At 47.3% G+C, this 27283-nt stretch overlaps 1 protein-coding gene, 1 long non-coding RNA gene and 1 pseudogene across 3 annotated transcripts in view; 1 reads left to right on the forward strand and 2 right to left on the reverse strand.

Annotated features, from left to right (window-relative positions):
* Positions 1-27283, reverse strand: part of LOC309524425 — a 275240-nt gene that overhangs the window by 57046 nt on the left and 190911 nt on the right. The window lies entirely within an intron of this gene.
* LOC309524249 (disintegrin and metalloproteinase domain-containing protein 21 pseudogene) lies at positions 6994-9283 on the forward strand (annotated as a pseudogene). The gene has a single exon. The product of its transcript is annotated as a disintegrin and metalloproteinase domain-containing protein 21 pseudogene (transcript).
* LOC309524394 (transmembrane protein 116-like) lies at positions 10705-26837 on the reverse strand. The gene is made up of 3 exons (XM_082209033.1): positions 26580-26837; positions 14999-15072; positions 10705-11483 (listed from the first exon to the last, which is right to left on the reverse strand). Exons 1-3 carry the CDS (start codon positions 26644-26646, stop codon positions 11274-11276), a joined length of 351 nt encoding a protein of 116 aa, XP_082065159.1. The 5' UTR covers positions 26647-26837; the 3' UTR covers positions 10705-11273.

Raw genomic sequence — 27283 nt, forward strand, 5'->3', positions numbered from 1 at the left:
GTTTGCAATTTGGTCTCTGGTTCCTCTGCATCTTCTAAATCCAGCTTGCACTTCTGGGAGTTCTCGGTCCACATACTGCTTGAGCCTTCCTTGTAGAATTTTAAGCATAACCTTGCTAGCATGTGAAATGAGTGAAATTGTGCGGTAGTTGGAGCATTCTTTGGCACTGCCTTTCTTTGGGATTGGAATGTAGACTGATCTTCTCCAATCCTCTGGCCACTGCTGAGTTTTCCAAACTTGCTGGCATATTGAGTGTAGCACCTTAACAGCATCATCTTTTAAAATTTTAAACAGTTCAGCTGGAATACCATCACTTCCACTGGCCTTGTTATTTGCAGTGCTTTCTAAGGCCCATTTGACTTCACTCTCCAGGATGTCTGGCTCAAGGTCAGCAACCACACTACCTGGGGTGTACGAGACATCCATATATTTCTGGTATAATTCCTCTGTGTATTCTTGCCACCTCTTCTTGATGTCTTCTGCTTCAGTTAGATCTTTACCACTTTTGTCCTTTATTATGGTAATCTTTGTACGAAATGTTCCTTTCATATTTCCGATTTTCTTGAACAGATCTCTGGTTCTTCCCATTCTGTTGCTTTCCTCTATTTCTTTGCATTGCTCGTTTAAGAAGGCCTTCTTGTCTCTCCTTGCTGTTCTTTGGAAATCTGCATTCAATTTCCTGTATCTTTCACTATCTCCCTCGCATTTTGCTTGCCTTCTCTCCTCCGCTATTTGTAAGGCCTCGTTGGACAGCCACTTTGCTTTCTTGCATTTCTTTTTCATTGGGATGGTTTTAGTTGCTGCCTCCTGTATAATGTTGCGAGCCTCCATCCATAGTTCTTCAGGCACTCTGTCCAGCAAATCTAAATCCTTAAACCTGTTCCTCACTTCCACTGTGTATTCATAAGGGATTTGGTTTAGATTGTATCTTACCTGTCCAGTGGTTTTTCCTACTTTCTTCAGTTTAAGCTTGAATTTTGCTATAAGGAGCTGATGATCTGAGCCACAATCAGCTCCAGGTCTTGTTTTTGCTGACTGTATAGAGCTTCTCCATCTTTGGCTGCAGAGAATATAATCAATCTGATTTCGATGTTGCCCATCTGGGGATGTCCATGTGTAGAGTCGTCTCTTGTGTTGTTGGAAAAGCGTGTTTGTGATGACCAGCTTGTTCTCTTGACAGAACTCTATTAGCCTTTGCCCTGCTTCGTTTTGATCTCCAAGGCCAAACTTGCCAGTTGTTCCTTTTATCTCTTGATTCCCTACTTTAGCATTCCAATCCCCTATAATGAGCAGAACATCCTTCTTTGGTGTCACTTCGATAAGGTTTTGTAAGTCTTCATAGAACTGGTCAATTTCAGTTTCTTCAGCACCAGTAGTTGGTGCATAAACTTGGATTACTGTGATGTTAAAAGGTCTGCCTTGGATTCGTATCGAGATCATTCTATCATTTTTGAGACTGCATCCCAGTACAGCTTTCGCCACTCTTTTGTTGACTATGAGGGCCACTCCATTTCTCTTACGGGTTTCTTGCCCACAGTAGTAGATATGGTAGTCATCCGAACTGAATTCGCCCATTCCTGTCCATTTTAGCTCACTGATGCCCAGGATGTCAATATTTATTTTTGCCATCTCATTTTTGACCACATCCAACTTACCCAGGTTCATGGTTCTTACATTCCAGGTTCCTTTGCAATATTTTTCTTTACAGCATTGGACTTTCCTTTCGCTTCCATGCATATCCACAACTGAGCGTCCTTTCGGCTTTGGCCCAGCCGCTTCATCAGCTCTGGATCTACTTGTACTTGTCCTCCGCTCTTCCCCAGTAGCATGTTGGACACCTTCCGACCTGAGGGGCTCATCTTCCAGTGTCATAACTTTTATATGCCTGTTGTCTTTGTCCATGGAGTTTTCTTGGCAGGGATACTGGAGTGGCTTGCCGATTCCTACTCCAGGTGGATCACGTTTGGTCAAAACTCTCCACTATGACCTGTTCATCTTGTGTGTCCTGCTCGGCGTAGTTCATAGCTTCTCTAAGTTCTTCAAGCCCCTTCGCCACGGCAAGGCAGTGATCCATGAAGGGGTTCATCCAACTTGCATCCCCCCAAAAGCTTTCTGGAGCTTCCAAGCTCTAAGGTAAAGGGACCCCTGACCGTTAGATCTAGTCGCAGACGACTCTGGGCTTGCGGCGCTCATCTCTCTTTACTGGCCGAGGTCATGTGGCCAGCATGACTAAGCCGCTTCTGGCAAACCAGAGCAGCACAGGAAAATGCCGCTTACCTTCCCACCGGAGCGGTACCTATTTATCTACTTGCACTTTGACGTGCTTTCGAACTGCTAGGTTGGCAGGAGCTGGGACAGAGCAACAGGAGCTCACCCCATAGTGGGGATTCGAACCACCGATATTCTGATCAGCAAGTCCTAGGCTCTGTGGTTTAGACCACAGCAACACCTGCCCCTAATTTTCCAGAATGCCTTTTTTGTGAGTTATAGGGAGAAAAGGTAAGGAGGAACATTGTTTTATTTATTTCCTTTAAATTAATTTATCTGAGAGGACAAGCCACATATATATCTATATCTACTTATCCGGGAGTAACTCTCATTGACTTTCTAGACATGTAACAAGGCAGACTGTCAAAGGCAGTGCATTCCCCAGCTTTCCTTACCTGGACCCCAGCAGCAAAAAAATATCATGGGGTACAAAAACACTCTTTGCTCTACCATCTTAATCATCGCCCACTCCTGATCGCCCACATAGCCAGTTGAATTCAGAAACCTCTTGTACAGCCCTCTGGCTTGGATAAGTAAAACCTGCAGAAAAACCAAAACCAGTTATCAGAATCTACTATAGTCATACCTCATGTTACGGACGCTTCAGGTTACATGTTTTCGGGTTACAGACTGCGAGAAACCCGGAAGTACCAGAACAGGTTACTTCTGGGTTTCGCCGCTCGCACATGCGCTAAATCGCGCATGCACAGAAGCACCGAATTGTGCCTGTGCAGACGCGGCGCTTCAGGATGCGAATGCTGCGGGTTGCGGACGTGCCTCCATCACGGATTACGTCCACAACCCGAGGTTCCACTGTAGTTCCTTCTGATCACGTTTACTGCGGAGGCCGTGGGCTCTAAGCCCCAGGCAGCAATGAAGCCCAGGATTAAATACACCCTGACTTCCTCAGAGGAAGGTCTTGCTATAAATCTCACTAACATGAGCAATACACTCAATGTGTAAATAAAATAAAATTCAGCACAACCTTCTGCTTATGATAGCAATGAAGTAGATGAAACGGGTAGCACTAAAAATACAGCAAAATCGCATCTGGCATGTGAGTTACATTTAGGGCTGGGCAATATATTGATACAGCGTCCAAAAGTGGTTTGAAGTCTATACTGTGATATTGGCATCATAGTTTTTGACCCGGCAATATATCGCAAAATGTGATGTGTGTGTGTGTGCTATGCAAAAATCACAATGTGGGGGAAACCGTGAAGCCAGCCAATGCCTCTACATAGCTCCAGCCTTATTTCAGACAACATGATATATCGGTATATTGCTATGTTTAGCTGGTGATATATTGCGATGTTGGAAACCAGATATTGCACAGCCCCATAGATGCAAAACCACATATACTTGAACGGCCTTCCTGTGACCCTCCTTATTTTCCTGAGCCGGCACAAGAGCAGACCTTACCCCCCCCCAAGCAAGACAGAGAGTTTTTAAGCACTCTGTTTTCCTTACTGTGCAAGTCTCATTTAGCACACAAGTTCTGAGATGCTCTCACGAAATCTGGTAGGGCCATTTCAGTTCCCGTGAAATCTTGTGAGAGCATCCCAAAGCCCAGTAGGCAACGTGGGGTGCTTAAAAGCTCTTTCCACAGCAGGAAAACACAGCACAAAATGAGCTTTTTATGCTCTCCACCTTGCATGTAATTAATCTGCAAGGTTTCAATATGCAGGGTTGAAATTGTGCAAGTCAATTGCCCATAAGATGCAACTGCACTGTATTGCAAAAATGGTATCTCACACCGATACGCCCATCCGACATTGGCTCTTCCTAGTCATCAAAATGCTAGAGAACGTTGGGGTCTCATCAGCATGTGGTGGGCATGTGGGAAAGTGGCTCAGTTCCAAGAAGAATTTGTTGAAATAAAAGCAAATACTGAACCAAACACGTCTAAATGTCCAGAGTTGGTTCTGCTCAGCCTTTCTGCACGAGGTAGCACTAAGTTACAGTTCAAACCCCTGGTGGCCAGGCTTGTAATAATGAGATGCTGGAAGAATGGGGGGGGGGCTGCTTCTTTGACAAACTGGTACAACGAAGTATGTTAAGCAGCACTTGTGGAAAAATTGACTAACAGAATAAAATTCACACATGGTTTAAAGCACAAAGACTCTTTTGCAATAGATTGGTACAGCTTTATTAGGTACACAGCTAAAAATGAAAACAGAGGACTGCCTTCACATTATGAAACTGTTGGGCAAACATAAAATGTATAGTTATGCATTTGCAGGGAGCAAGGTTCTCCTAAAATTCCTGGGTGCCCAGTTCTCCCCACAATTTCTGAAATTAGTAAATGAGGGGTTCGGTCAAATTATTTGGCAAGGCCTAAAAAATAAGTCAAGCCAGCTTCCTCAGGAGATTGGCTGAGAGAGGTGCCATTGAAGAACAAAAACAGGCGATGGCAGAAAAGGCGGGACAGTCAGTTTCAGGCAAGAAAGGGGATAGACTCCAGCTGTGCGTTGGTTTGCAAAAAGCAATAGCAGAGCTGGGAGAGGGAGGCTGCCAGGATTACAGGGGGAGTGATGTCACCCCAGGAAAAAAAATATCTATGATTCCATGATTCTACTGTGGGGAGTTTGTGGGGAGTGTTGTCCCAAACTGGGGTTCCCCGAAGTCTCACCACCTGCGCTGTCTGCTCCCCCTTTCCATTTTAAGCCTGGTGGACTAGGCCCTACGGTCCCTCTGGGTTGCAACACCAGTCTGTAGCTCAGTGATACTGGATAGTTTTAGAAAATTTACAGCTACGTTGTACTGGAGCTCTATATAAGCAGGCTGACTGAACCCTTCAGTTCAGTTCAGTTCTGGCCTGTCAATAAACAAGAGCTGTTTGAAGAATGGCTGTGTCGTCTGATATGTTCACTCACAACCTAACACTGGCGACGAAGATGGGATCGATGCACATCAGAGCACAACCAGATGCGGCCACTCTCTAAGCTGAATCACTGAGCTGAATCACTGAACGTCACTTTCGATCCCTTATTTGCATAACTATCTACAGTATTCCCCCTGCTGGCCCAGGGTGAGAACTTCAGCACATAAGAGATACAACATCTGCTTTGCATGCAAAAGGTCCCAGGTTCAGTCCCCGAGAGCAGCTCTAGGTAGGGCTTGGGCGAGAACCCGGACCAAAACCCCAGAGAGCTCTTGCCAGTCAGTGTAGGAAATATTGACCCAGATGGGCCAATGATCTGTACAAGGCAGCGTCCCATGTTCTGCCAGCTGATCCTAAGGGTCTCAAGGCTTGACTCTCCAGTCCAGCCGACTTGTCTCGTGTCTGAGTCTTTCCTGTGGGTACTGCTTTGGGTCTTGATCTCTGCCTAGTTTTGATTCTATGCCCCTATCCTTTCCCACCACGTCTCCTTTATTGGGCTGCAGTTCCCTCCTTGCATTGTTTATTGTGTTATCACCAGGTTGGGCACAGCTTTCCTTTTGGATAGAGGTCAAGTAGGAGCAGCCTCCACCTTCTCTCTGTCGCTCAATAGCATTTCTCCGTTTTCTCCCCTCAGAGGACTTGCTTGTTCTTCCTGCTGCTTTGAACATAGCCAAATAAACCTTTATTGCGTGGCAAGTCCCCCTCCCCCCTTGAGAAATAAATACACATGACGCGGTATTTAAGGTTAATGGGCGAAAACAGCCACAATTTTATTGATTGTAGGAAATGAGCGGTATTGGCTTAGGCCTATTGGCTATCAGCTGGAGAGGCGAAGAGAGGGCGGTCCTTGGGGGCACCGGGCATAAATAGCCCAGGCCACACACACACACCCCCGACCAGCCAATTGGCTAGGCAGGGAGATGACACGCGTGAGGATTCCCTCATTCTTGCGGGGGCTGTGAGCCCGCAACCCCACCTCCTTTTCAGTTCGGATGTGGCTTTATTATCTTTCACCTCTCTTGTAAGCCTGAGATCATTCTGAGCTTTATCCCGCCTGACCTTTCCCCCTGTCACAGTTGGCTACTCATGTATACTCTTCCTTCACAATTCCCCTTTAAACCCACAGTGTGAATGTGGCCTATGTTAGCCCTCTTGGCCAGGATTCCAGCAATAAGTGGGTCCTGATCCACATCGAGAATAGCAAACAGCTGCTCTCTACCGTGTTCCGTGCTCTTCCAATGCCCACCTGCCTCAGCCGATGGAATGTCCACATTCAAAAAAGCATGAGAAACCGTTAGGCTGGTCATGGAATTTCCCACCACAGGAGAGGACATTTGAACCGGTATGGTGGTTCCTCCTCCCTCTTTGTCGTCTCCTTTGTCAGCTAAAAGTCTCTGGAAATACACTTTAGAAGATCAAATGAGAATTCCTGGGACTAGAGGAATATAATTATTGGGGTATCTTCCTCTCTCTGCTGTCTACCCTTCCTCCTTTTGGTCCTTCTTATCACCCAGAAAGGTGACCACAACAGCTTCTGAGAAGAGAAACTTGTGGCGCCTAGGCCCTAAAGTTGTGGAGGCCTTTAGAGTCAAAGGTTTAAGGACGGCCCGTGTTTTGGTTACCCTAACTCCATTTGCATATGCCAGACAGCAGTGGGCGCTTCACCTTTTTAAACTCTCTCACTACCAAATGATGTTGACGACTGTCAAGAGAGAGATGGTGGCAGGGGCAGGAATTGCCTTGTGTTTTCTTGAGCACAAGTCTAAAAAAGCCTCTTGAGAATTAATGATTGGTGGGGATGTTAAGTCAGAAAGCCCAGTCTATTCCTACAATCAAAAATTTCTCTCCTTGTACTTGAATTTCAATTTCTCTCCTCTCTCCTCTAGGCTGTTTAAGGATAGTGAATAGTGGAAGCAAATCATGGCACGGGGCAGCGGTGGCCTCCACAAATGGTTGTTTCTGCAGTTGATGAATCCTGTTATTTTGCTGGGGTTCCTCCTTCCCACCAGCTCATTTCCTGCTCCTGAGTATATGTGGTATGAAGTGATCACCCCAAGGCAGTTGGTGCTTTTTGAAGGAAAAGCCAAGAAGGATGACCTTTCCTATATCCTCAATGTATCAGGAAAGGACTACGTCATTCACTTGAAGCCCAGGAAGGATGACTTCCTGGTCAAAAACCTCCCACTCTTCACATACAGTTCCCAGGGCAGACGGATTGAAAGTCATCCCTACATCCCTGTTGAATGCTACCACGAAGGGCATGTGGAGGGCGTAGCCAATTCGCTTGTGGTTCTTAAGACCTGCTCTGGCTTGACAGGATTCCTAAGTATCAGAGACAGAAATTATGGCATAGAGCCATTCCACGATTCTTCCGCTTTTCAGCACCTTCTCTACCTGATCAATGAACCAAAGCCTTGTATGTGTGGAATGAGAGCTCCAGTTGCAAAGCGTCAGGCAGAAGAACTGAGGGCGGAAAGGGGGACCCGGCGTGACCCAAGGCACCCAAAATACATTGAGCTGTACATTGTTGTGGACGAGAAGCTGTTTCAGTTTGAAGGTGCCAATGAAACCAGGATGGGATACCTCCTTTTGGACATAGTTAACTTAATGGGTGTGCACTTCCGGGTGCTGCACACAAGTATTGTCCTGACTGGACTGGAGATCTGGAACACAGGCAACCCTTTCGAGGTTACAAATAACGTTGGGTTGCTTCTGAATAATTTCAACAGCTGGAGAGTGAACGGTCTTGCGAAGTGGATGAAGCACGACACAGCCCTGTTGCTCACTCACCAGGAGTTCGAGCACACCCTCGGGAAGTCATACGGTAATGCCATCTGCAGGCCAAGCTATTCTGCAGGGGTTTTGAGCTACTTGCAGAAGAACCCAATTCTCTTTGCAAGGGCCATGTCCCATGAGTTGGGTCATCACATGGGGCTTGAACACGACGAATCCAACTGTGTTTGTGGAGGATACAAAACCTGTGTCATGCATTCGTACCAGGCAGAAACGAACAAGTTCAGCAACTGCAGCATTCACACTTATGCAGAACTTGTGCTGAAAGGGAACCTGGACTGCCTGGACAACAGGCCCCCAAAAATACCACCTATCAAGCATTGTGGCAATGGATTGTTGGATAAGGGAGAAGAATGTGACTGTGGCGGCGCGCAGAGGTGCAGGCAGGATCTTTGCTGCAACGCTGACTGCACCTTGAAGCCACGTGCACAGTGCTCTTCTGGGGCATGTTGTAAAAACTGTCACTTCCGTCCAAGTGGAGACCTTTGTCGAATTCAGATCAATGAGTGTGACCTTCCCGAGTACTGTAGTGGGAAGTCTGAGTGGTGCCCCAATGATGTGTACATGCAAGACGGGACGCCGTGCAGCAAACACGATTCCTATTGTTATGCCAAGCAGTGTTGGACTCACAACTACCTGTGCGCCAGAATCTTTGGCTATGGAGCCACAGCGGCTCCAGCATCCTGCTTTCAGTCTCGGAATACTGTGGGGGATAAGTATGGCAACTGTGGCAGGGATTGGACAGGAAGTACTTTTGTGAAATGCCAGCCTCAAGACGTAAAGTGCGGGAGAATTCAGTGTAGCAATGTCAGAGACGTACCTTCAATACCACACTATGCCGTGACTCCCACTGAGTTGTCAGGTGCTGGTGCTGGCTGCTGGAGCGTGGCCTACCATGGTGGGACAGATTTTGTGGATCTCGGAATGGTGCCTGATGGCACTCCATGTGGCCCTGGGAAACTCTGCAAGAACCAGACGTGCATTTTCAGGAAGAAGGCAGTGTGTGATCCGAATAAACAGTGCAGTGACAGAGGTGTTTGTAACAACCGCAATAACTGCCACTGCAACAACGGCTGGGCCCCTCCAAACTGCCAGTTTTGGGGGTCCGGGGGAAGCATTGATGGTGGGTCTCCAAGGCAGAACTGGAGCACAAAAGTCGTGAAACGAGCTTTTGAAACAGTGATCCCTCTAGGAGTCCTGGTTCTTGCCGCTATCACTTTCATTGTGCCAAGGCTGTGGAAGCTACCAGGATGGTTTAGGCAATTCACCAGCTCAGAGGTTGAAGGGAATCTGCAAGGCAGCAGCCCAGATGTTGACAACTCTACAGATTCCAAATAATAATGCTTGTGGACATTCCAAGGCATCCTTGGACCTCCTGTTAAGACATCGAGTGCACTCCAAAGCATCTATAATAAAGCAGAGGTTGGTGGCAAGTGGACTCCAGTTCCCATCATCCCTGGCTGTTGACCATGCTGCACCAGTGGCTGATGGGAACTGTAGTTCAGCCGTATGTCGGGGGCGGCGCACATGCTCCCTCATCCCAGAAATAAATTCCCCCTGTATATAGTCCTTATAATGGGAGCAATTGTAATACGGTCTTTGCTCTAATAAAATTTGCATTTTTCCCCAGTTGCAAAAGCCTTAAGAAGAATGCACTGAAATAGTTTAATGAAATCAAATGTTTCACTCCGTGCTGTGTAACCTAGCAGTAGTAAAACAGTTTGTCCTTGTTGGGTGACTAACTCAGAACTTCAAGGACCGTGAAGTGTCATTTCACTAGCATTTAGGAACTGGGTTTGCACAATTAACCATGTGTACAAACTTGGCTTTCCCTCCCTCGCCCTTTTCATCCAGGGTGAAACAGCCAAGACCTAACATGAGAAGAGTCCTGCCAGTCAGGCCAAGGAGCCATCAAGTCCAACCCCATGTTCTTACAGTGGCCAAACAGAGGCATGTGGTCAACCCACAAGCAGGAGCTGAGCCCAAGATTCTTTCCTTGCAATTGGATGGCCAGGGCTGAGGGCAGTTTTGGGTCAAAGCGGCTGGAGGACACCATCTTGGCCAAAACTGAGCTTAGGCTGAGCAAATGATGGAAGAGAGACACGCTGATATGGCTGCTCGAACTTGCCCCGGAGGGAGTCCCATTGCAGGGGTGGCACTTGCTTCCAAGTAAGCATGCAGAGATGTGCACAACTCGCAATGTATTCAAAGGGCCCCCTCGGTGTGTACAAGCGTACACACACACACACACACACACACTGGTGTGGTGTGTGTATGAGTCAGTGATAGCGCAGTAGTTAGAGAGCTGGAGTAGGTCTGGGAGAGCTCACAGGGTGGCTCTTGGGCCAGTCACAGTATCTCTGCCTAACCTTTCTCACAGAGTTGTTGTAAGGATAAAGTGGGGAGGAGGAGGAGGTAAGCCAGCTGGAGCTCCTTGGAGGAAAGATGAGATACAAGAAGAAGAAGAAGAAGAGTTTGGATTTGAGATCCCACTTTCTCACTACCTGAAGGAGTCTCAAAGCAGCTAACAATCTCCTTTCCCTTCCTCCCCCACAACAAACACTCTGTGAGGTGAGTGGGGCTGAGAGACATCAGAGAAGTGTGACTGGCCCAAGGTCACCCAGCAGCTGCATGGGGAGGAGCAGGGAAGCGAAGCCGGTTCACCAGATTACGAGTCCACCGCTCTTAAGCACTACACCACACTGGCTCATATAAATGTTAACAGTAATAATAATAATAATATCCAAGACAATAAATGCCACATGTTCCCTTTTGTCTTGACTGTTGAGTGGAAAACGACAAAAACAAGCAGCTCTGAGGAAGAACAGGTCGGCCCCACAGCAGCCTATTCTCACCCACATCCAGATTCCAACACAGTCCTGGAATAATCTCCTGTACAGGAACTGCTGCAGAATTCAAAGAGGCTCCCCCTTGCCCATAGAAAGAATGGTTGTCAAACACACCATCCAGGTCCCATGACGAAGCCTCAGCTTTCCTGCTCCACCAAAAGGCTCATTGGGGAGAGGTTGCCGTTGCTGCCGCCGCTGACCAGTCGCGGTCTTGCTCCTTGTGTAGACCTGTCCTTTTCTGAATGCCAGAGTTCTTGCCCGTTCCCTCCCACCTTGTAGGTTACAGGGCGCTGGACTGGATAAGGCCTCTTGAACATGGCAGGGCACGGGTGGGATCAGGTGGGGAGCCTGGTGGGCCAAGGGGGCTGGGCTGCCCACCTTCCCCTCTGGCAATACGTGGCAGCGAGGAGGGGGTGCCAAAGGAGTGGGAGGAGAGAGTTTCGGGTGCTCAGCCAGAGGGACTCCAAAAGCTCCCTTGCTCACAGCGCCGTGGAGCCCGCAGCGGACTTGGCCTCTGCCTGGCGGCCAGCGGTGGGAAGCGTGCTTTCGTAGAACCTCTTCTGGGACCGCAGGAGCGGCGTCTGGGTCTCGCCGTCTTGGCAGGCCCTGCGCTTCATGCAGCGGAACGTATGCTGGGTCCAGCAGTAAACGGCGCAGTTCAGGAGGCCCTGGGATGACGCCGTCAGAGCCTAGGAGAGAGATGGGGAGACGGGCAGGGTCAGTGGCTGCAGCAGAACTGGAGAGCAGCAAAATTCCAGTTGAAGCAGCGGAATCCAGCGGTGCCATTTCAATCAGCTGTTCCCCCCCTCAAGACCATGAGGTCTAGCACCTTAATTTACTTTTTTGGGGAAGGAACACAACGCAGCAGTAAAGCCCTTGATCAGCATGCTGAAGGTCTTGGGTTCGAAACCTGGCACCTCCAGGTAGGTGTGGGAGGGACCCTTGCCTGAAAGCTACTGGTCCAACTCCATGAAATATCGTATTTTTCGCTCCATAGGATGCCCAGGGCCATAGGACGCACTGGACCATAGGCGGGGGAGAACAGGGGAAAAAAAATTCTCCCCCTCTCTGCTCAGCGCCCCTACAGCGAAGCGGCAGGATAAACGGAGCCCCTTCAATTTCTCCTTCCGTTTCACTGAAGGGGTGCTGCGCAGCTCTCCCTCTCGGCTGAAGCCAGGAGAGTCTTGCTCTCCCAGCTTCAGCAAAAGGAACCCAAAGCCTTTGGAGCACATCGTGAGGTCCCGCTGCGCTCCAAAGGCTTCAGGGATAGCCACCTGAAGCCTTTGCAGCTCAGCGGGAACCCGTGCTGCACTCCAAAGGCTTCGGGTTCCTTTGGCTGACCGACCCCTCTCGCTCTCCAGGCTTCAGCAAAAGCAACGCGAACCCTGCAGAGCGTGGGGGGAGCTCTCCCTCTGCGCTTTGAAGGCTTCGCATTGCTATCGCTGAAGCCAAGGACGCACACACATGTCCCCTTAATTTTTGGAGGGGAAAAAGTGCGTCCTATAGAGTGAAAAATACGGTACTTTGCTTTCATGTTGAGGCCTAGTCCGTTTCCAGCCTCTCTGGAGTCTCCTATCCTCACTGTTGCTGCTGCTTACTGTGCTGTTCTTCGGCTATCGCCCTGTTTTGCTCCCTTAAATGTATTCTGTCTCCTTATCCACATCTTTAAACAGACAAAAAGGCCTCCTCTGAAATTGTTTGCTTCAGCCCCCCCCTTTCGTACCTTCTGCATTCGAAACAAGGTGCTTTGCCGCTGCCCCTCCCCAATATAAATCTTTGACATGAAATAACATGAATACTGCCCACGGCTCTCCTCAGGTTGTCTTGGACCTGTTGCTCATCCTCTCAGCCTGACATCCCTCACAGGGTTGGCGTGAGAATAAAATGGCAACACAGGGAGGGGGGACAGTGTAGATGGTCATCGGAGAAGATACGGGGGTAGAAATCCCATAAACCGAGTGGCCCCAAAGAGCAGCCACCTTCACTCCACCCCCCAAAAAAATCCCCATTTGCTTTTCAGAAGGAGCATCCAGTGCCATTTTGAAAGATGAGTAGAACCTGCAACAAAATGTTGCAGCGGGGTTCAGCACACTGCAGCCCCTTTCGCCTCCCCTCCTGGAAAAGGCCTAGTTAAGCATGACAATTCCATTTCCTTCTCCATCCTGTTTTTTCTATAAAAAAACAAACCCACCTGCCCAAAAGCAAAAGTCGATCAGCATTGTGTGGCTCCTGAACACGCTCAGTACACTTGCCCCGTCCCGTGAAATTTCAGGGCCCAAACTTGGGAGGAGGAGGGGGTGCTGGTGATTATCTCTGCCCTCCCTCCCACCGCTGAGCCCTGAAGATGGAAAGAGGGGGAAGTGGAGGCGGGCAGGACCCTACAAGCCTAGGCAAGAAGTTCTAGCCAGCTTGCGCAGGGCTGAAGCGAAGAAGCTGCATGCAGAGTTGTCTTCATAAAAAATCGTTTTTTAAAAAGGCACTCTCACCAGGCTGGAGATGACAGGCAAACCTGTTCTGTCTTCCCTGGGCTGTTTTAGCATTCCCCTACCCCAACATAATGGGGTTAAACCACAGAGCCTAGAACTTGCCGATCAGAAGGTTGGTGGTTCAAATCCCCGCGAAGGTAAACGGCGTTTCCGTGCGCTGCTCTGGTTCCCCAGAAGCGGCTTAGTCATGGTGGCCACATGACCCGGAAGCTGTACATTGGCTTCCTTGGCCAATAAAGCGAGATGAGCGCCGCAACCCCAGAGTCAGTCACAACTGGACCTAACGTTCAGGGGTCCCTTTATCTTTACCCCAACGTGTTTTCTGAACTTCTGCAAACCTTGGGTGATGCTTTCCTCCCTCTTGGAAGGTGGACGGTGCAGTTGGCAGGTGTAGAATGAGTTTGCTATTAGTTTTTAGGATTCATTTTAATGTAGCTGCAGTCGGGGCAAAGGGCCCACCCTGCAGGGCTAGCCCATAGGTACCATTCTCCGCAGCGCTGGTCATGTCAGTGGTGCTGTCAGGGGTTGACCTGAGGCTCACATTGTTTCTTTTATTTTTATTTATTTTCCTTGCATTGACAGCTTCCGTCACGGAAGCCAGAGGGATACAAATGTAGCTCCCTTGCAATCACTGAGAAGCAGTCAAGTACAACCTTCCTTGTAATGTTAGAGAAGACATGTGAAGGAAGGTTTGGTCCAGCCAGTTGAAACTTCCTGCTCCTCCTGGCTAGAGCATCCTTCCTTTTGCATGTGATAGAAGGTGGGCGTGACCTTACCTGTCCAGGTAACAAAAGGACAAGTCACGCAGCATCCATCTCTCTCTTTGATTTCCTTCTTCGTTGGATCAGCTTTTAGCTAGGACTGCTCTGCTAGCTCTCAGCTAGCAGCAAAACTGGGATTATTACCCCATATGGGGTAGATCCACATGTACATATTGGTAACTAAGTTTGCCTTCAGGGATCCAACTGTGAACTGATGTGAGTAAACTTATTTTTATCATCTTTGAATAAGATTGTGGCATCTTTATTCTTTTTAAGAGGGATTCAAGGGAATTTACCAGGAACGTACAATTCAATCTGAGACAGATTGAATTGTATAATAGTGAGAGGCTCACACGAGCCTGCAGCCAGTTATCTGCTGTGCATGAAAAGAGGAATGTAAACTCTGTAACTAAAGGAACTTGCTATCACAAGTTAGGAAGGATATTAATAAACAAGATATCCTCTCCTGCCACCTTGAACATTCCCACAATCACCTGCTCAGGCACTGACAAGCCCCAGACCTGCTTGTTTTCAGCAAGGTAACAGGGCTGCTCCCATTTGAATTTGTATTTCTCATAGCCCTATTCAATTTAAAAATAAACAACAACTGTACATAAAACCATGCAATGAAAACCATATAAAAATGTTAAAATCAGAAATCGGATAACTGTTGGGGGGGTGCACTCTTAATTGCCTGCATAAACCTGATGGAAAAGAAAAAAAATTCAGCGGGCACTGAAAACCTGGCGCAAAAAGGTGCCTGCTAAATCTCTAGTGGCAGAGTGTTCCACAGGACTGGGCCAATGACACTAAAGTCTCTGCTTCTTGTTGTTGTCAAATTTGCCTCATCAACTCGGGGAATGAGCAAAGACTCTCCTGCAGGTGATCAAGGGTTCAGGCGATCTCTGAGTTACCCTGGACCTAAGTTGTTCAGGGCTTCAAAGACACAATGCTTACCTCTAAAACACAAAATCCCATGTACAGCCTGGTGTGCTCCAAAGATGTCAGTCTGAAGATTCCAAGGATAAAGGCTGGAAAAATCAAAAGGGGAGGACTCAGTCACCAATAAAATCGCATCGCTGTAGCCCCAAAGTGACTTCAGTAAGGCACAGGTAGGTGTTTTTATTTCCCCAGCCAATTATTTGTTTTACTTATTAAACCTGTATCCTCTCAAAGAAGTCCCAGGGTGACAAACTTCAAAACTTTAAAGCAGGCTTCCTCAACCTCGGCCCTCCAGATGTTTTGAGACTACAATTCCCATCATCCCTGACCACCGGTCCTGCTGCCTAGGAATAATGGAAGTTGTAGGTAAATAGCATCTGGAGGGCCAAGGTTGAAGAAGCCTGCTTTATTTTATTTTTAAAATATTTATTGAGATTTTACACTAAACATCCGTTTTAAAAATTAAAAATAATTAAACCAACAATTACACATACAAAATACAAAAAAATGGTAATTGAAAAAATAAAAGAGGAAAAAAAATATTTTAGGAAAAAAATAATCCATTTTCCAATATCTTTAAGTTTATTTGCTTATTTCCTTGACCTCCTCACACCTCCCCTTTTTGTATTCCCGTTTACAAAGTCCTTTCAACAAATCCTTACCCTCTTTCATTTATCTTTACTCTGTATACTTAACCTATTATAACTATCTATCTATAAATTTCTTCCAGTCTTCTTCCACCATTTCTTCTCCCTGGTCTCGGATTCTGCCAGCCATTTCTGCCAATTCCATATAGTCCATCATCTTCATCTGCCATTCTTCCAGAGTGGGTAAATCTTGTGTCTTCCAATACTTTGCAATAAGTATTCTTGCTGCTGTTGTAGCATACATAAAAAAAGTTCTATCCTTCTTTGGCACCAATTGGCTGACAATGGCCAGAAGAAAGGCCTCTGGTTTCTTCAGGAAAGTATATTTAAATACCTTTTTCATTTCATTATAGATCATTTCCCAGAAAGCCTTAATCCTTGGGCACGTCCACCAAAGGTGAAAGAATGTACCTTCAGTTTCTTTACATTTCCAACATTTATTATCGGGCAAGTGATAGATTTTTACAAGCTTGACTGGTGTCATGTACCACCTATAAATCATTTTCATAATATTCTCTCTTAGGGCATTACATGCCGTAAATTTTATACCTGTGGTCCACAACTGTTCCCAGTCAGCAAACATGATGTTATGTCCAACGTCCTGTGCCCATTTAATCATAGCAGATTTAACCGTCTCGTCCTGAGTGTTCCATGTTAACAGCAAGTTATACATTCTTGAAAGTATCTTTGTTTTAGGATCTAACAGTTATGTTTCCAACTTTGATTTTTCCACCTGGAAGCCATTTTTTTTGTCTGACTTGTAGGCCTCTCTTATTTGGTAATAGTGAAGCCAGTCTCGCACTTTATCTTTTAGTTTCTCAAACCTCTGCAATTTCAATTTGTCTCCTTCCTGCTTCAAAATTTCCCAATATTTCGGCCACTTGGCCTCCATATTGAGCTTTTTCTGGGCCTTTGCCTCCATCGGTGACAACCACTTTGGGGTTAGGTTTTCAAGTAAGTCTTTATATCTTGTCCAGACGTTAAACAATGCTTTCCTGACAATATGGTTTTTAAATGCTTTATGTGCTTTAACCTTGTCGTATGCATGCCACCCAAAAACATTGTTAAAACCTTCTAAATCCAAAATGTCTGTGTTCTCAAGAGGCAGCCAATCTTTCAACCAGCAGAAAGCTGCTGATTCATAATAGAGTTTAAAATCTGGCAGGGCAAATCCCCCTCTTTCTTTTGCATCAGTTAGTATTTTAAATTTTATTCTGGGCTTCTTGCCCTGACAGACAAATCTAGAAATGTATCTCTGCCACTTCTTGAAACAGTCCATTTTGCATTCTTGGCAATACATTCATCTTTATAGCAGCAATTCGACCCAACAAGAAGAAGCCTGCTTTAAAGAATACAACTGAAAATACAGTACTTTTAAAACAATTTAAACCAGGGCTTTTTTTCAGCTGGAACGGCACCTCTCAGGTGGGCACCATTGCTATTATAAGAGAACAAGGGAGGCGTTCATAGTGAGTGGCCCCTGGAAGGCTGTCCATCAGAGACTGCGGCCCTCAAGGTGACAAAGGTCACCCACCCCTGATTTACATACAACACCCTTTCCCCACTGCCCAATGTTTTAACAATAATTTGAGAGCTTTATCAATTAACCCGAGCCACTGAGGAATCCAAGTTGCTAAATGCACCCCTGGATTTTGTGGGCTCAGAATTCAGCTGAAAAGTCCAACGTACTTACTTATTTTTTAAAAAACCAATACATACCAACACCCCTCCCCCCCACATCATCACGTTTACAAATCTAAGCTTGCTTCTTTCCTATTCCACCCCCTCTCTTTCCCCCCCTTTGGGTAAAGATAAAGGTAAAGGGACCCCTGACCATTAGGTCCATCGTGGCCAACTCTGGGGTTGCGGCGTTCATCTCTCTTTATTGGCTGAGGGAACTGGCGTACAGCTTCCGGGTCTTGTGGCCAGCATGACTAAGCTGCTTCTGGCGAACCAGAGCAGCGCACAGAAACGCCGTTTACCTTCCCACCATCCCACATCCCAATCCCAAAGAAGGGCAGTGCCAAAGAATGCTCCAACTACCGCACAATTGCACTCATTTCACACGCTAGCAAGGTTATGCTTAAAGTTCTACAAGGAAGGCTCAAGCTGTATGTGGACCGAGAACTCCCAGAAGTGCAAGCTGGATTTAGAAGAGGCAGAGGAACCAGAGACCAAATTGCAAACATGCGCTGGATTATGGAGAAAGCAAGAGAGTTCCAGAAAGACATCTACTTCTGCTTCATTGACTATGCAAAAGCCTTTGACTGTGTCTTTTTTATATATATGATATTTATTAAAGTTTCAAAGAAAAGATTACATAAATAAAAAGAGAAAAAGAGAAAAGAAAGAAATAAAAAAATGCAAAATACAGAAAAAAGATAATAAACATTTTAAAAAAACAACACATCAATCTTTCCGTACCTTACATTTCATTTCCTTACTTCCCTGACCTCCTCACACCTCCCTTTTTTGTATTCCAGTTCCGTTAATTAATTCAGCAATTCCTTTCCCTCTTTGTTTTTATCTTAATCCTTTAACTTAATAAATTATAACTTTGAATTTTCATCTGTTAACTATCCATTTTTACATACACCTTAATAACATTGCTACTAAAACCACTTAACTTCATTCAGACATCATTCTAACATTCATTAATTTTGCAATATTTCTGTAAATAATTTTTAAATTTCTTCCAATCTTATTCCACCGACTCTTCTCCCTGGTCTCGGATTCTGCCAGTCATTTCCGCCAATTCCATATAGTCCATCACCTTCATCTGTCATTCTTCCAGAGTGGGTAAGCCTTTGACTGTGTCAACCACAGCAAACTATGGCAAGTTCTTAAAGAAATGGGAGTGCCTGATCACCTCATCTGTCTCCTGAGAAATCTCTATGTGGGACAAGATGCTACAGTTAGAAATGGATATGGAACAACTGATTGGTTCAAAATTGGGAAGGGAGTATGACAAGGCTGTCCCAGCGCCTGCCAACCTAGCAGTTCGAAAGCACCCCCGGGGGCAAGTAGATAAATAGGTACCGCTTACCAGCGGGAAGGTAAACGGTGTTCCGTGTGCGGCTCTGGCTCGCCAGAGCAGCGTTGTCACGCTGGCCACGTGACCCGGAAGTGTCTTCGGAAAGCGCTGGCCCCCGGCCAATAGATGTGAGATGGGCGCACAAACCCCAGAGTCTGGCAAGACTGGCCCGTTCGGGCAGGGGTACCTTTACCTTTACCTATGACAAGGCTGTATATTGTCTCCCTGCTTATTTAACTTATATGCAGAATTCATCATGCGAAAGGCTGGGCTTGATGAATCCCTAGCCGGAATTAAGATTGCCGGAAGAAATATCAACAACCTTAGATATGCAGATGACACAACATTGATGGCAGAAAGTGAGGAGGAATTAAAGAACCTTTTAATGAGGGTGAAAGAGGAGAGCGCAAAATATGGTTTGAAGCTCAACATCAAAAACAAAAAAACCCCCGAAGATCATGGCCACTGGTCCCATCACCTCCTGGCAAATAGAAGGGGAAGAAATGGAGGCAGTGAGAGATTTTACTTTCTTGGGCTCCATGATCACTGCAGATGGTGACAGCAGTCACAAAATTAAAAGACACCTGCTTCTTGGGAGAAGAGCAATGACAAACCTAGACAGCATCTTAAAAAGCAGAGACATTACCTTGCCAACAAAAGTCCGTATAGTTAAAGCCATAGTTTTCCCAGTAGTGATATATGGAAGTGAGAGCTGGACCATAAAGAAGGCTGATCACTGAAGAATGGATGCTTTTGAATTCTGGTGCTGGAGGAGACTCTTGAGAGTCCCATGGACTGCAAGAAGATCAAAGCTATCCATTCTGAAGGAAATCAGCCCTGAGTGCTCACTGGAGGGACAGATCCTGGAGCTGAGGCTCCAATACTTTGGCCACCTCATGAGAAGACTCCCTGGAAAAGACACTGATGTTGGGAAAGATGGAGGGCACAAGGAGAAGGGGATGACAGAGGACGAGATGGTTGGATAGTGTTCTCGAAGCTACCAGCATGCGTTTGACTAAACTGCGGGAGGCAGTGGAAGACAGAAATGCCTGGCGTGCTCTGGTCCAATGGGTCACGAAGAGTCGGACATGACTAAACGACTAAACAACAACAGGCCTCTTTCTGTCGGTCCAGGCTGGTTTAAACAGGTCTAGGCTGGTTTGATCCGGCCCAAGTCCGTTTGAACAGTTCCAGACAGCTTCCAGCAGGTCCAGGCCAGTTGGAGCAGGTGCAGGGCATTTGAAACTGGCCCAAGCTGGTTAGAACAGGTCCAGGCCGGTTGGGACAGGCCTATGTCACTTGGAACCAGCCCAGAGCGGTTGGAACCAGTTCATACCAGTTGGATCCAGTCCAAGGGGTTCAAACCTGCCCAAACCAGTTGGAAAAGGTTCAGGTAGGTTCCAACTTGCCCAGAGCAGTTTGAACTGGCCCAGACATGCAAACATGCAAGTGTCTCATCAGACCCAGCATTCAGTCAGTCAACCAGTCAACCAGCTACAACCAGCTACAAATCCACCTGTTAACCTAATTCAACCCACATTTTGCCATCTTCCTCATAAGAATATCATGGGTGGGCTTTGTCAAAAGTTTTATTGAAATCAAGATACACTATGTCCACAGCATTCCCCCAATCCACCAAGCTTGTAACTCTATCAAAAGAAGAAATATGATTTCTCTGGCATGACTTAGTTTTTGAGAAACCCATGCTGGGTCTTAGTAATCACAGCATCTTTTTCTAAATGCTCATAGGCTGACTTTTGAATTATCTGTTCTAGGACCTTTCCTGGTATTGATGTCGGTGCTCACTTGTTGGTTGTTACCTGGGTCTTCTTTCCCCCCTTTTTAAAGATGGGGACTGTTATGTACTGAAGTTCTCACCCTGGGCCAGCAGGGGGATACTGTAGATAGTTATGCAAATAAGGGATCCAAAGTGACGTTCAGTGATTGCATAGTTTTAGAAAGTTGTAACAATTATGTGTACTGGAGCTCTATATAAGCAGGCTGACTGAGCCCTTCAGCTCAGTTTCTGTTCTGGCCTCTGAATAAAGAAGAGCTGTTTGAAGAATCGCTGTGTCGTCTGATATGTTCACCCACAACTTAACAGGGACAACATTTGCCTGCCTCCAGTCTGTAGGGACTTCACCTGTTCTCCAGGAATTCTCAAAGATTATAGACAGAGGCTCTGAGATTACATTCTCCAACCCCTTTAGTACCCTTGGGTACAGCTCATCAGACCCTGGAGCTTTGCATTTCTTTAACGTAGCTAGGTGTTCCTTTCCCACCACTTCTCCTATATTGGGCTGCAGTTCCCTCCTTGCATTGTTTATTGTGTTATCACCAGGTTGGGCACGGCTTTCCTTTTGGATAGAGGTCAAGTAGGAGCAGCCTCCACCTTCTCTCTGTCCCTCAATAGCATTTCTCCGTTTTCTCCCCTCAGAGGACTTGCTTGTCCTTCCTGCTGCTTTGAACATAGCCAAATAAACCTTTATTGCATGGCAAGTCCCCCTCCCCCCTTGAGAAATAAATACACATGACGCGGTATTTAAGGTTAATGGGCGAAAACAGCCACAACTTTATTGATTGCAGGAATTGAACAGTATACCTGAAGGAGCATCTCCACCCCCAATCGTTCAGCCCGGACACTGAGGTCCAGCTCCGAGGGCCTTCTGGCGGTTCCCTCACTGCGAGGTTACAGGGAATCAGACAGAGGGCCTTCTCGGTAGTGGCGCCTGCCCTGTGGAAAGCCCTCCAATTCAAATTTGAAGGAAATAAGCAGCTATCTTATCTTTAAAAGACATCTGAAGGCAGCCCTGTTTAGGGAAGTTTTTAATATTTAATGCTGTATTGTTTTTAACACCCGATTGGAAGCCGCCCATAGTGGCTGGGGAAACTCAGCCAGATGGGCGGGGTATAAATAATAATAAATTATTATTATTATTATTATTATTATTATTATTATTATTATTATTATTATTATTGGAAGGGACCCAAGGGTCATCTAGTCCAACCCCCAGCAATGCAAGAACACCCTCCCCCACAGTGGTGGAGAGAACAGGCTGGCCTCCCATAAGTATTTCACTTTCCAGATCTCTTTTCTGTGACTTCCAGGTGCGGATCCAGAAGAGACTATTCTGAACGCTTTCAAAGTGTTCGATCCAGAAGGCAAAGGCCTGAAGGCGAACTAGTAAGTACCTGTGGAACTCCCTACCACATGAGGCAGGGATCACCACCAGTTTGGATGACTTTAAAGGGGGGTGGGCGGACAATTTCATGGAGGAAAAGGCTATCGATGGCTCCCAGCCATGGTGTCTACGCTCTGTATCTACAGTCAGAGCAGTAAATCTTCTGAATACCAGTTTCTGGAAGCCACAGGAAGGGAGAATTGCTCCCGCGCTTGCATCCTGCTTGTGGGTTTCCCATTGGTGCATTGGCTGGCCACTGAGAACAAGATGCTAGCCGAAATGAGGTTGGTGCTGATTTTGGAAGCTTCACAGTGAATCCTTTCCGGTTTCAACCTTTGATTACGAGATGTGAGGGCCATCTGTCTCTCAGGCCCTTCAATTAAATGGCTGCAGCCTCTGCGCCTCTCCAAGCTTTCCTTGTCATTTTGCTCTGGGGTTTTGCTCCCTCGTGGTCCTCCATCTGTCCCCTGCTTTGTCTTGCAGCATCAAGGAGATGTTGATGACGCAAGGAGAACGGTTTTCGAAGGAGGAGGTAAGAGGAGCTTGGGGACTGGCAGGCATTGAATGGGCTAAATGGGAGGGCAGGAGCTCAGAAACAGAAGAGGAACAGCTTAGCATTCAGTGCCTGGCTTCTGCATAGCTGTCAAGCGTTCCTTATTTGGCGGTACAGTCCCTTATCCCAGTGCCATGTCCCGCTGCTGTCCCTTATTGATGAGACTTCGTTTGGCTGCTGGCTGGGCTTTCTGCCTTTGGCTCGGAGGGGCTCAGAGGTTGAACATACCTGCGCCCGGAAAATCCCTTATTTTGTCTGCTGATCCCTTATTTTCGAGGCTGCTGGTCCCTTATCTTCAAATCTGTAAGTTGACAGCTATGCTTCTGCATGTAGAACTGGGGGGAAACGGCTGTCCTGGACCACTGCTGTCCATCATGATGTGCAATACTGAGACCACTGCTCTGCCTCCTATGCTCCTAGAATAAATTGTAGAGCTGTAGAGGTCCCTGAGGGTCATCTAGTCAAGCCAGGGGCATACATAGACTCCCTTGCACCTTTGGTAAGGAGCCGTATCAGTGCCCCTGCCCCTTGCGTTCCTCTGCCAAGGTGCCCAGAGGAGCCTGTGTTCCTTGCCTGGCCACCCAAAGCAGTGCAGGAACCAGCAGGTGGGCTCATATCCAGTCCGAGCCAGAAGTGCTGGTCCTGTGGGTTACCCGAGAGACGAGGTCCAAGTCCGGTCTGTGGTCAAAAGTGCAGCGTGGAGGCAGTCCCTAGTAGCTGAAGCTGGGTGCAGGGCAGGGAGTCGGGTGAAGTCAAGGACAGGCTTGCAAGCAGGGAGCCAGGGCGGGTCAGGAGCTCAGGCAGGAAAGCAGGACAGGGTTCAGGCAGGAACTAGCAACCAACAATGCTGCTCCTGCAACTTGGGACTGGGGCTGGCCGGCTTTTATCTGCCCGAGGCATAGGGCAGCCCCAATCCTCTGGTGACTCGCCCCTCCTGGCCTGGAGGTGAGCACTCCTCCTGTGGGAACTTAGTTCCCTCCGCCTCTCTGCCCTGAGCCTCTGCAGCCTAGGAGAGGCTGGAGGGTTACCGGACCCAGAGGGAACCTCAGCTTCCTCTGAGGGGGCTGAGAGTGGAGCACCTGCAGGCAATGGGTCCTCCATCACCTCAGGAGCCAGAGCAGACTCAGCTGGTGCCTGCACCTGAGGACCCAGCACAGGTGAGGACCCTTCGGGCTCATGCCCCAGCCCCGGCTCAGCTGGTTCTGGAGGCGGGGAATCCTGTGCAGGCTGGGATCCCTCAGGTTCAGCCTCCGAGTCCGAATCCCAGGCCATCACACTGAGTGAAGTGCATTTTTTGCACGCCCTTGGGCCAACCAGGCCATTCCCTGCCTAGCCCAGCCTCCTGCAATGATTCGAATCTCAACTAAAGCATCCCTGACCGATGGGCATCCAACCTCTGCTTAAAAACCTCCAAGAAGTCCACTACCTTCCCAGGGAGTCCATTCTACTGTCAGACAGCTCTTACTGTCAGAAAGTTCTTCTCTTCTTGTAACTTGATGCCATTGGTTTGGCTGCTCCCCTCCAGAGCAGGAGAAAACAAACTTGCTCCTTTCCTGTGACAGCCCCTCAGATATTTGAAGATGGCTGTTATATCTCCTCTTTTCTAGGCTAAACATCCCCAACTCCTTCAACCATTCCTCATAAGGCTTGGTTTCTAGACATTTGAACATCTTGGTTGCACTCCTCTGCACTCCTTCCAGCTTACTTAATTCCACCCTGCATCAAGAACGTAGAGCAGCTCCCTTTATTTTTAGGGACAGGCCATATCTGAGCAGCAGACCACGTGCGTTGCTAGCAAATGATCCTAGGATCAATTCCCAGCAACTCCAGGTAGGCTGGAAAAATCTCCTACCTGAGACCTTGGAGAGTCTCCTACCTGAGACCTTGGAGAGTCTCCTACCTGAGACCTTGGAGAGTCTCCTACCTGAGACTACCTGACAGTGTGGACAATCCTGAGATAAATGGACCAAGGGGTCTCTCTGCTTCCCTCCAGGGAACCCTGGGAATTGTAGTATTGTGAGAGCAAGTGAAAGGACTGTGTTCTCACTCTGTGCTCTCATCTCAGCAGCCCCGTCCGTATGGAACAGGGTGCTGGGCTAGGTGCAAGCCATTGGCCTGATCCAGTAGGCTCAGTAGAGCCAGTGTGGTGTAGTGGTTAAGAGCGGTAGTCATGTAATCTGGGGAACCGGGTTCGCGTCTCCGCTCCTCCACATGCAGCTGCTGGGTGACCTTGGGCCAGTCACACTTCTGTGAAGTCTCTCAGCCCCACTCACCTCACAGAGCGTTTGTTGTGGGGGAGGAAGGGAAAGGAGAAGACTCCTGAAGGGGAGTGAAAGGCGGGTTATCAAACCCAAACTCTTCTTCTTCTTCTTCTTCTTCATATATTCGTATTAAATATTTTTGGCTGAGTAATGTTGCTTTTCTGCTGGCGGGGCACCAGCAGGTATTCAGCAGTATTTTTACAGTAAACCCCCCAGGATTAATAAGGATAATAAGACTCCCTGTCTAAACACAATGACAACATAGAAGGACTTACTTCCAAGGAAACAGGCATAGGGTTGCCCTGCTGCTAACTGACTGGCAATGCAGTCCTATGCATGTCTACTGAGATATAAAGCCCATTGATGTCAGTGCAGGTTATTCCCAGGTTGCTGCACATAAGATTGCAGGCTAGAGCTTGGGTTGATTAAGAGTGCAGTCCTCTATGCACACTTGGTTGGGTGTAAGTCCCACTGACCACCCATCTTAAGGGGCTTAAAAGGTAAAAGTAAAGGGACCCCTGACCATTAGGTCCAGTCATGACCAACTCTGGGGTTGCGGCGCTCATCTTGCTTTATTGGCCAAGGGAGCCGGCGTAGAGCTTCTGGGTCATGTGGCCAGCATGACTAAGCTGCTTCTGGCGAACCAGAGCAGCGCCATGGAAACGCTGTTTACCTTCCTGCCAGAGTGGTACCTATTTATCTACTTGCACTTTGACGTGCTTTCGAACTGCTAGGTTGGCAGGAGCAGGGACCGAGCAACGGGAGTTCACCTCATCGCAGGGATTCGAACCGCCGACCTTCTGATCGGCAAGTCCTAAGCTCTGTGGCTTAACCCACAGCGCTACCCGCCCCTAATTTTCCAGAATGCCTTTTTTGTGGGTTACTTTGGGTACTTGTTGTATTTAGACCACAAGTCTACGGAAAATGCCCTGTCACCTTGAAAAACGGAATCCATAAACTCCTTAGGAGTTTCAGGCTCCTTCTAAACAAAATTTAGTGATAAGGAAAGGGAAACACAGGGAGGAATCTAGCTCTGAAGGAAATGTGCTTAGCACAACTTGCCCTGCCTCAGAAGCAAAGCAAATAAATCTAAGTGATCCACATAAACTGGATTTGCACCATGTATTTTTGGTGGGTCTTTAAGTGGGTCCCCCCCCCAACATTGTATGGAATAAAAATAGTTGTGTTTATTTATCTCTTTTTTGGAGGGGATTTAAAAGTCTGTGGATTATTAATAATCGAGAATGTCAAATAACACTGGTGAAAGAGTTTTAGCATATTAGACAGACATGGAAGTTCACAGAAGGACATTTTCCAGTCTCCAGCTCCCCTCCCCTTTCATCCAACTTGCATCCCCCCAAAAGCTTTCTGGAGCTTCCAAGCTCTAAGGTAAAGGGACCCCTGACCGTTAGATCTAGTCGCAGACGACTCTGGGGTTGCGGCGCTCATCTCTCTTTACTGGCCGAGGTCATGTGGCCAGCATGACTAAGCCGCTTCTGGCAAACCAGAGCAGCACAGGAAAATGCCGCTTACCTTCCCACCGGAGCGGTACCTATTTATCTACTTGCACTTTGACGTGCTTTCGAACTGCTAGGTTGGCAGGAGCTGGGACAGAGCAACAGGAGCTCACCCCATAGTGGGGATTCGAACCACCGATATTCTGATCAGCAAGTCCTAGGCTCTGTGGTTTAGACCACAGCAACACCTGCCCCTAATTTTCCAGAATGCCTTTTTTGTGAGTTATAGGGAGAAAAGGTAAGGAGGAACATTGTTTTATTTATTTCCTTTAAATTAATTTATCTGAGAGGACAAGCCACATATATATCTATATCTACTTATCCGGGAGTAACTCTCATTGACTTTCTAGACATGTAACAAGGCAGACTGTCAAAGGCAGTGCATTCCCCAGCTTTCCTTACCTGGACCCCAGCAGCAAAAAAATATCATGGGGTACAAAAACACTCTTTGCTCTACCATCTTAATCATCGCCCACTCCTGATCGCCCACATAGCCAGTTGAATTCAGAAACCTCTTGTACAGCCCTCTGGCTTGGATAAGTAAAACCTGCAGAAAAACCAAAACCAGTTATCAGAATCTACTATAGTCATACCTCATGTTACGGACGCTTCAGGTTACATGTTTTCGGGTTACAGACTGCGAGAAACCCGGAAGTACCAGAACAGGTTACTTCTGGGTTTCGCCGCTCGCACATGCGCTAAATCGCGCATGCACAGAAGCACCGAATTGTGCCTGTGCAGACGCGGCGCTTCAGGATGCGAACGCTGCGGGTTGCGGACGTGCCTCCATCACGGATTACGTCCACAACCCGAGGTTCCACTGTAGTTCCTTCTGATCACGTTTAATGCGGAGGCCGTGGGCTCTAAGCCCCAGGCAGCAATGAAGCCCAGGATTAAATACACCCTGACTTCCTCAGAGGAAGGTCTTGCTATAAATCTCACTAACATGAGCAATACACTCAATGTGTAAATAAAATAAAATTCAGCACAACCTTCTGCTTATGATAGCAATGAAGTAGATGAAACGGGTAGCACTAAAAATACAGCAAAATCGCATCTGGCATGTGAGTTACATTTAGGGCTGGGCAATATATTGATACAGCGTC

This window comes from Podarcis vaucheri, assembly GCF_965113315.1.
Source record: "Podarcis vaucheri genome assembly, chromosome: Z".
In the NCBI taxonomy this organism is placed as follows: Eukaryota; Metazoa; Chordata; class Lepidosauria; order Squamata; family Lacertidae; genus Podarcis; species Podarcis vaucheri.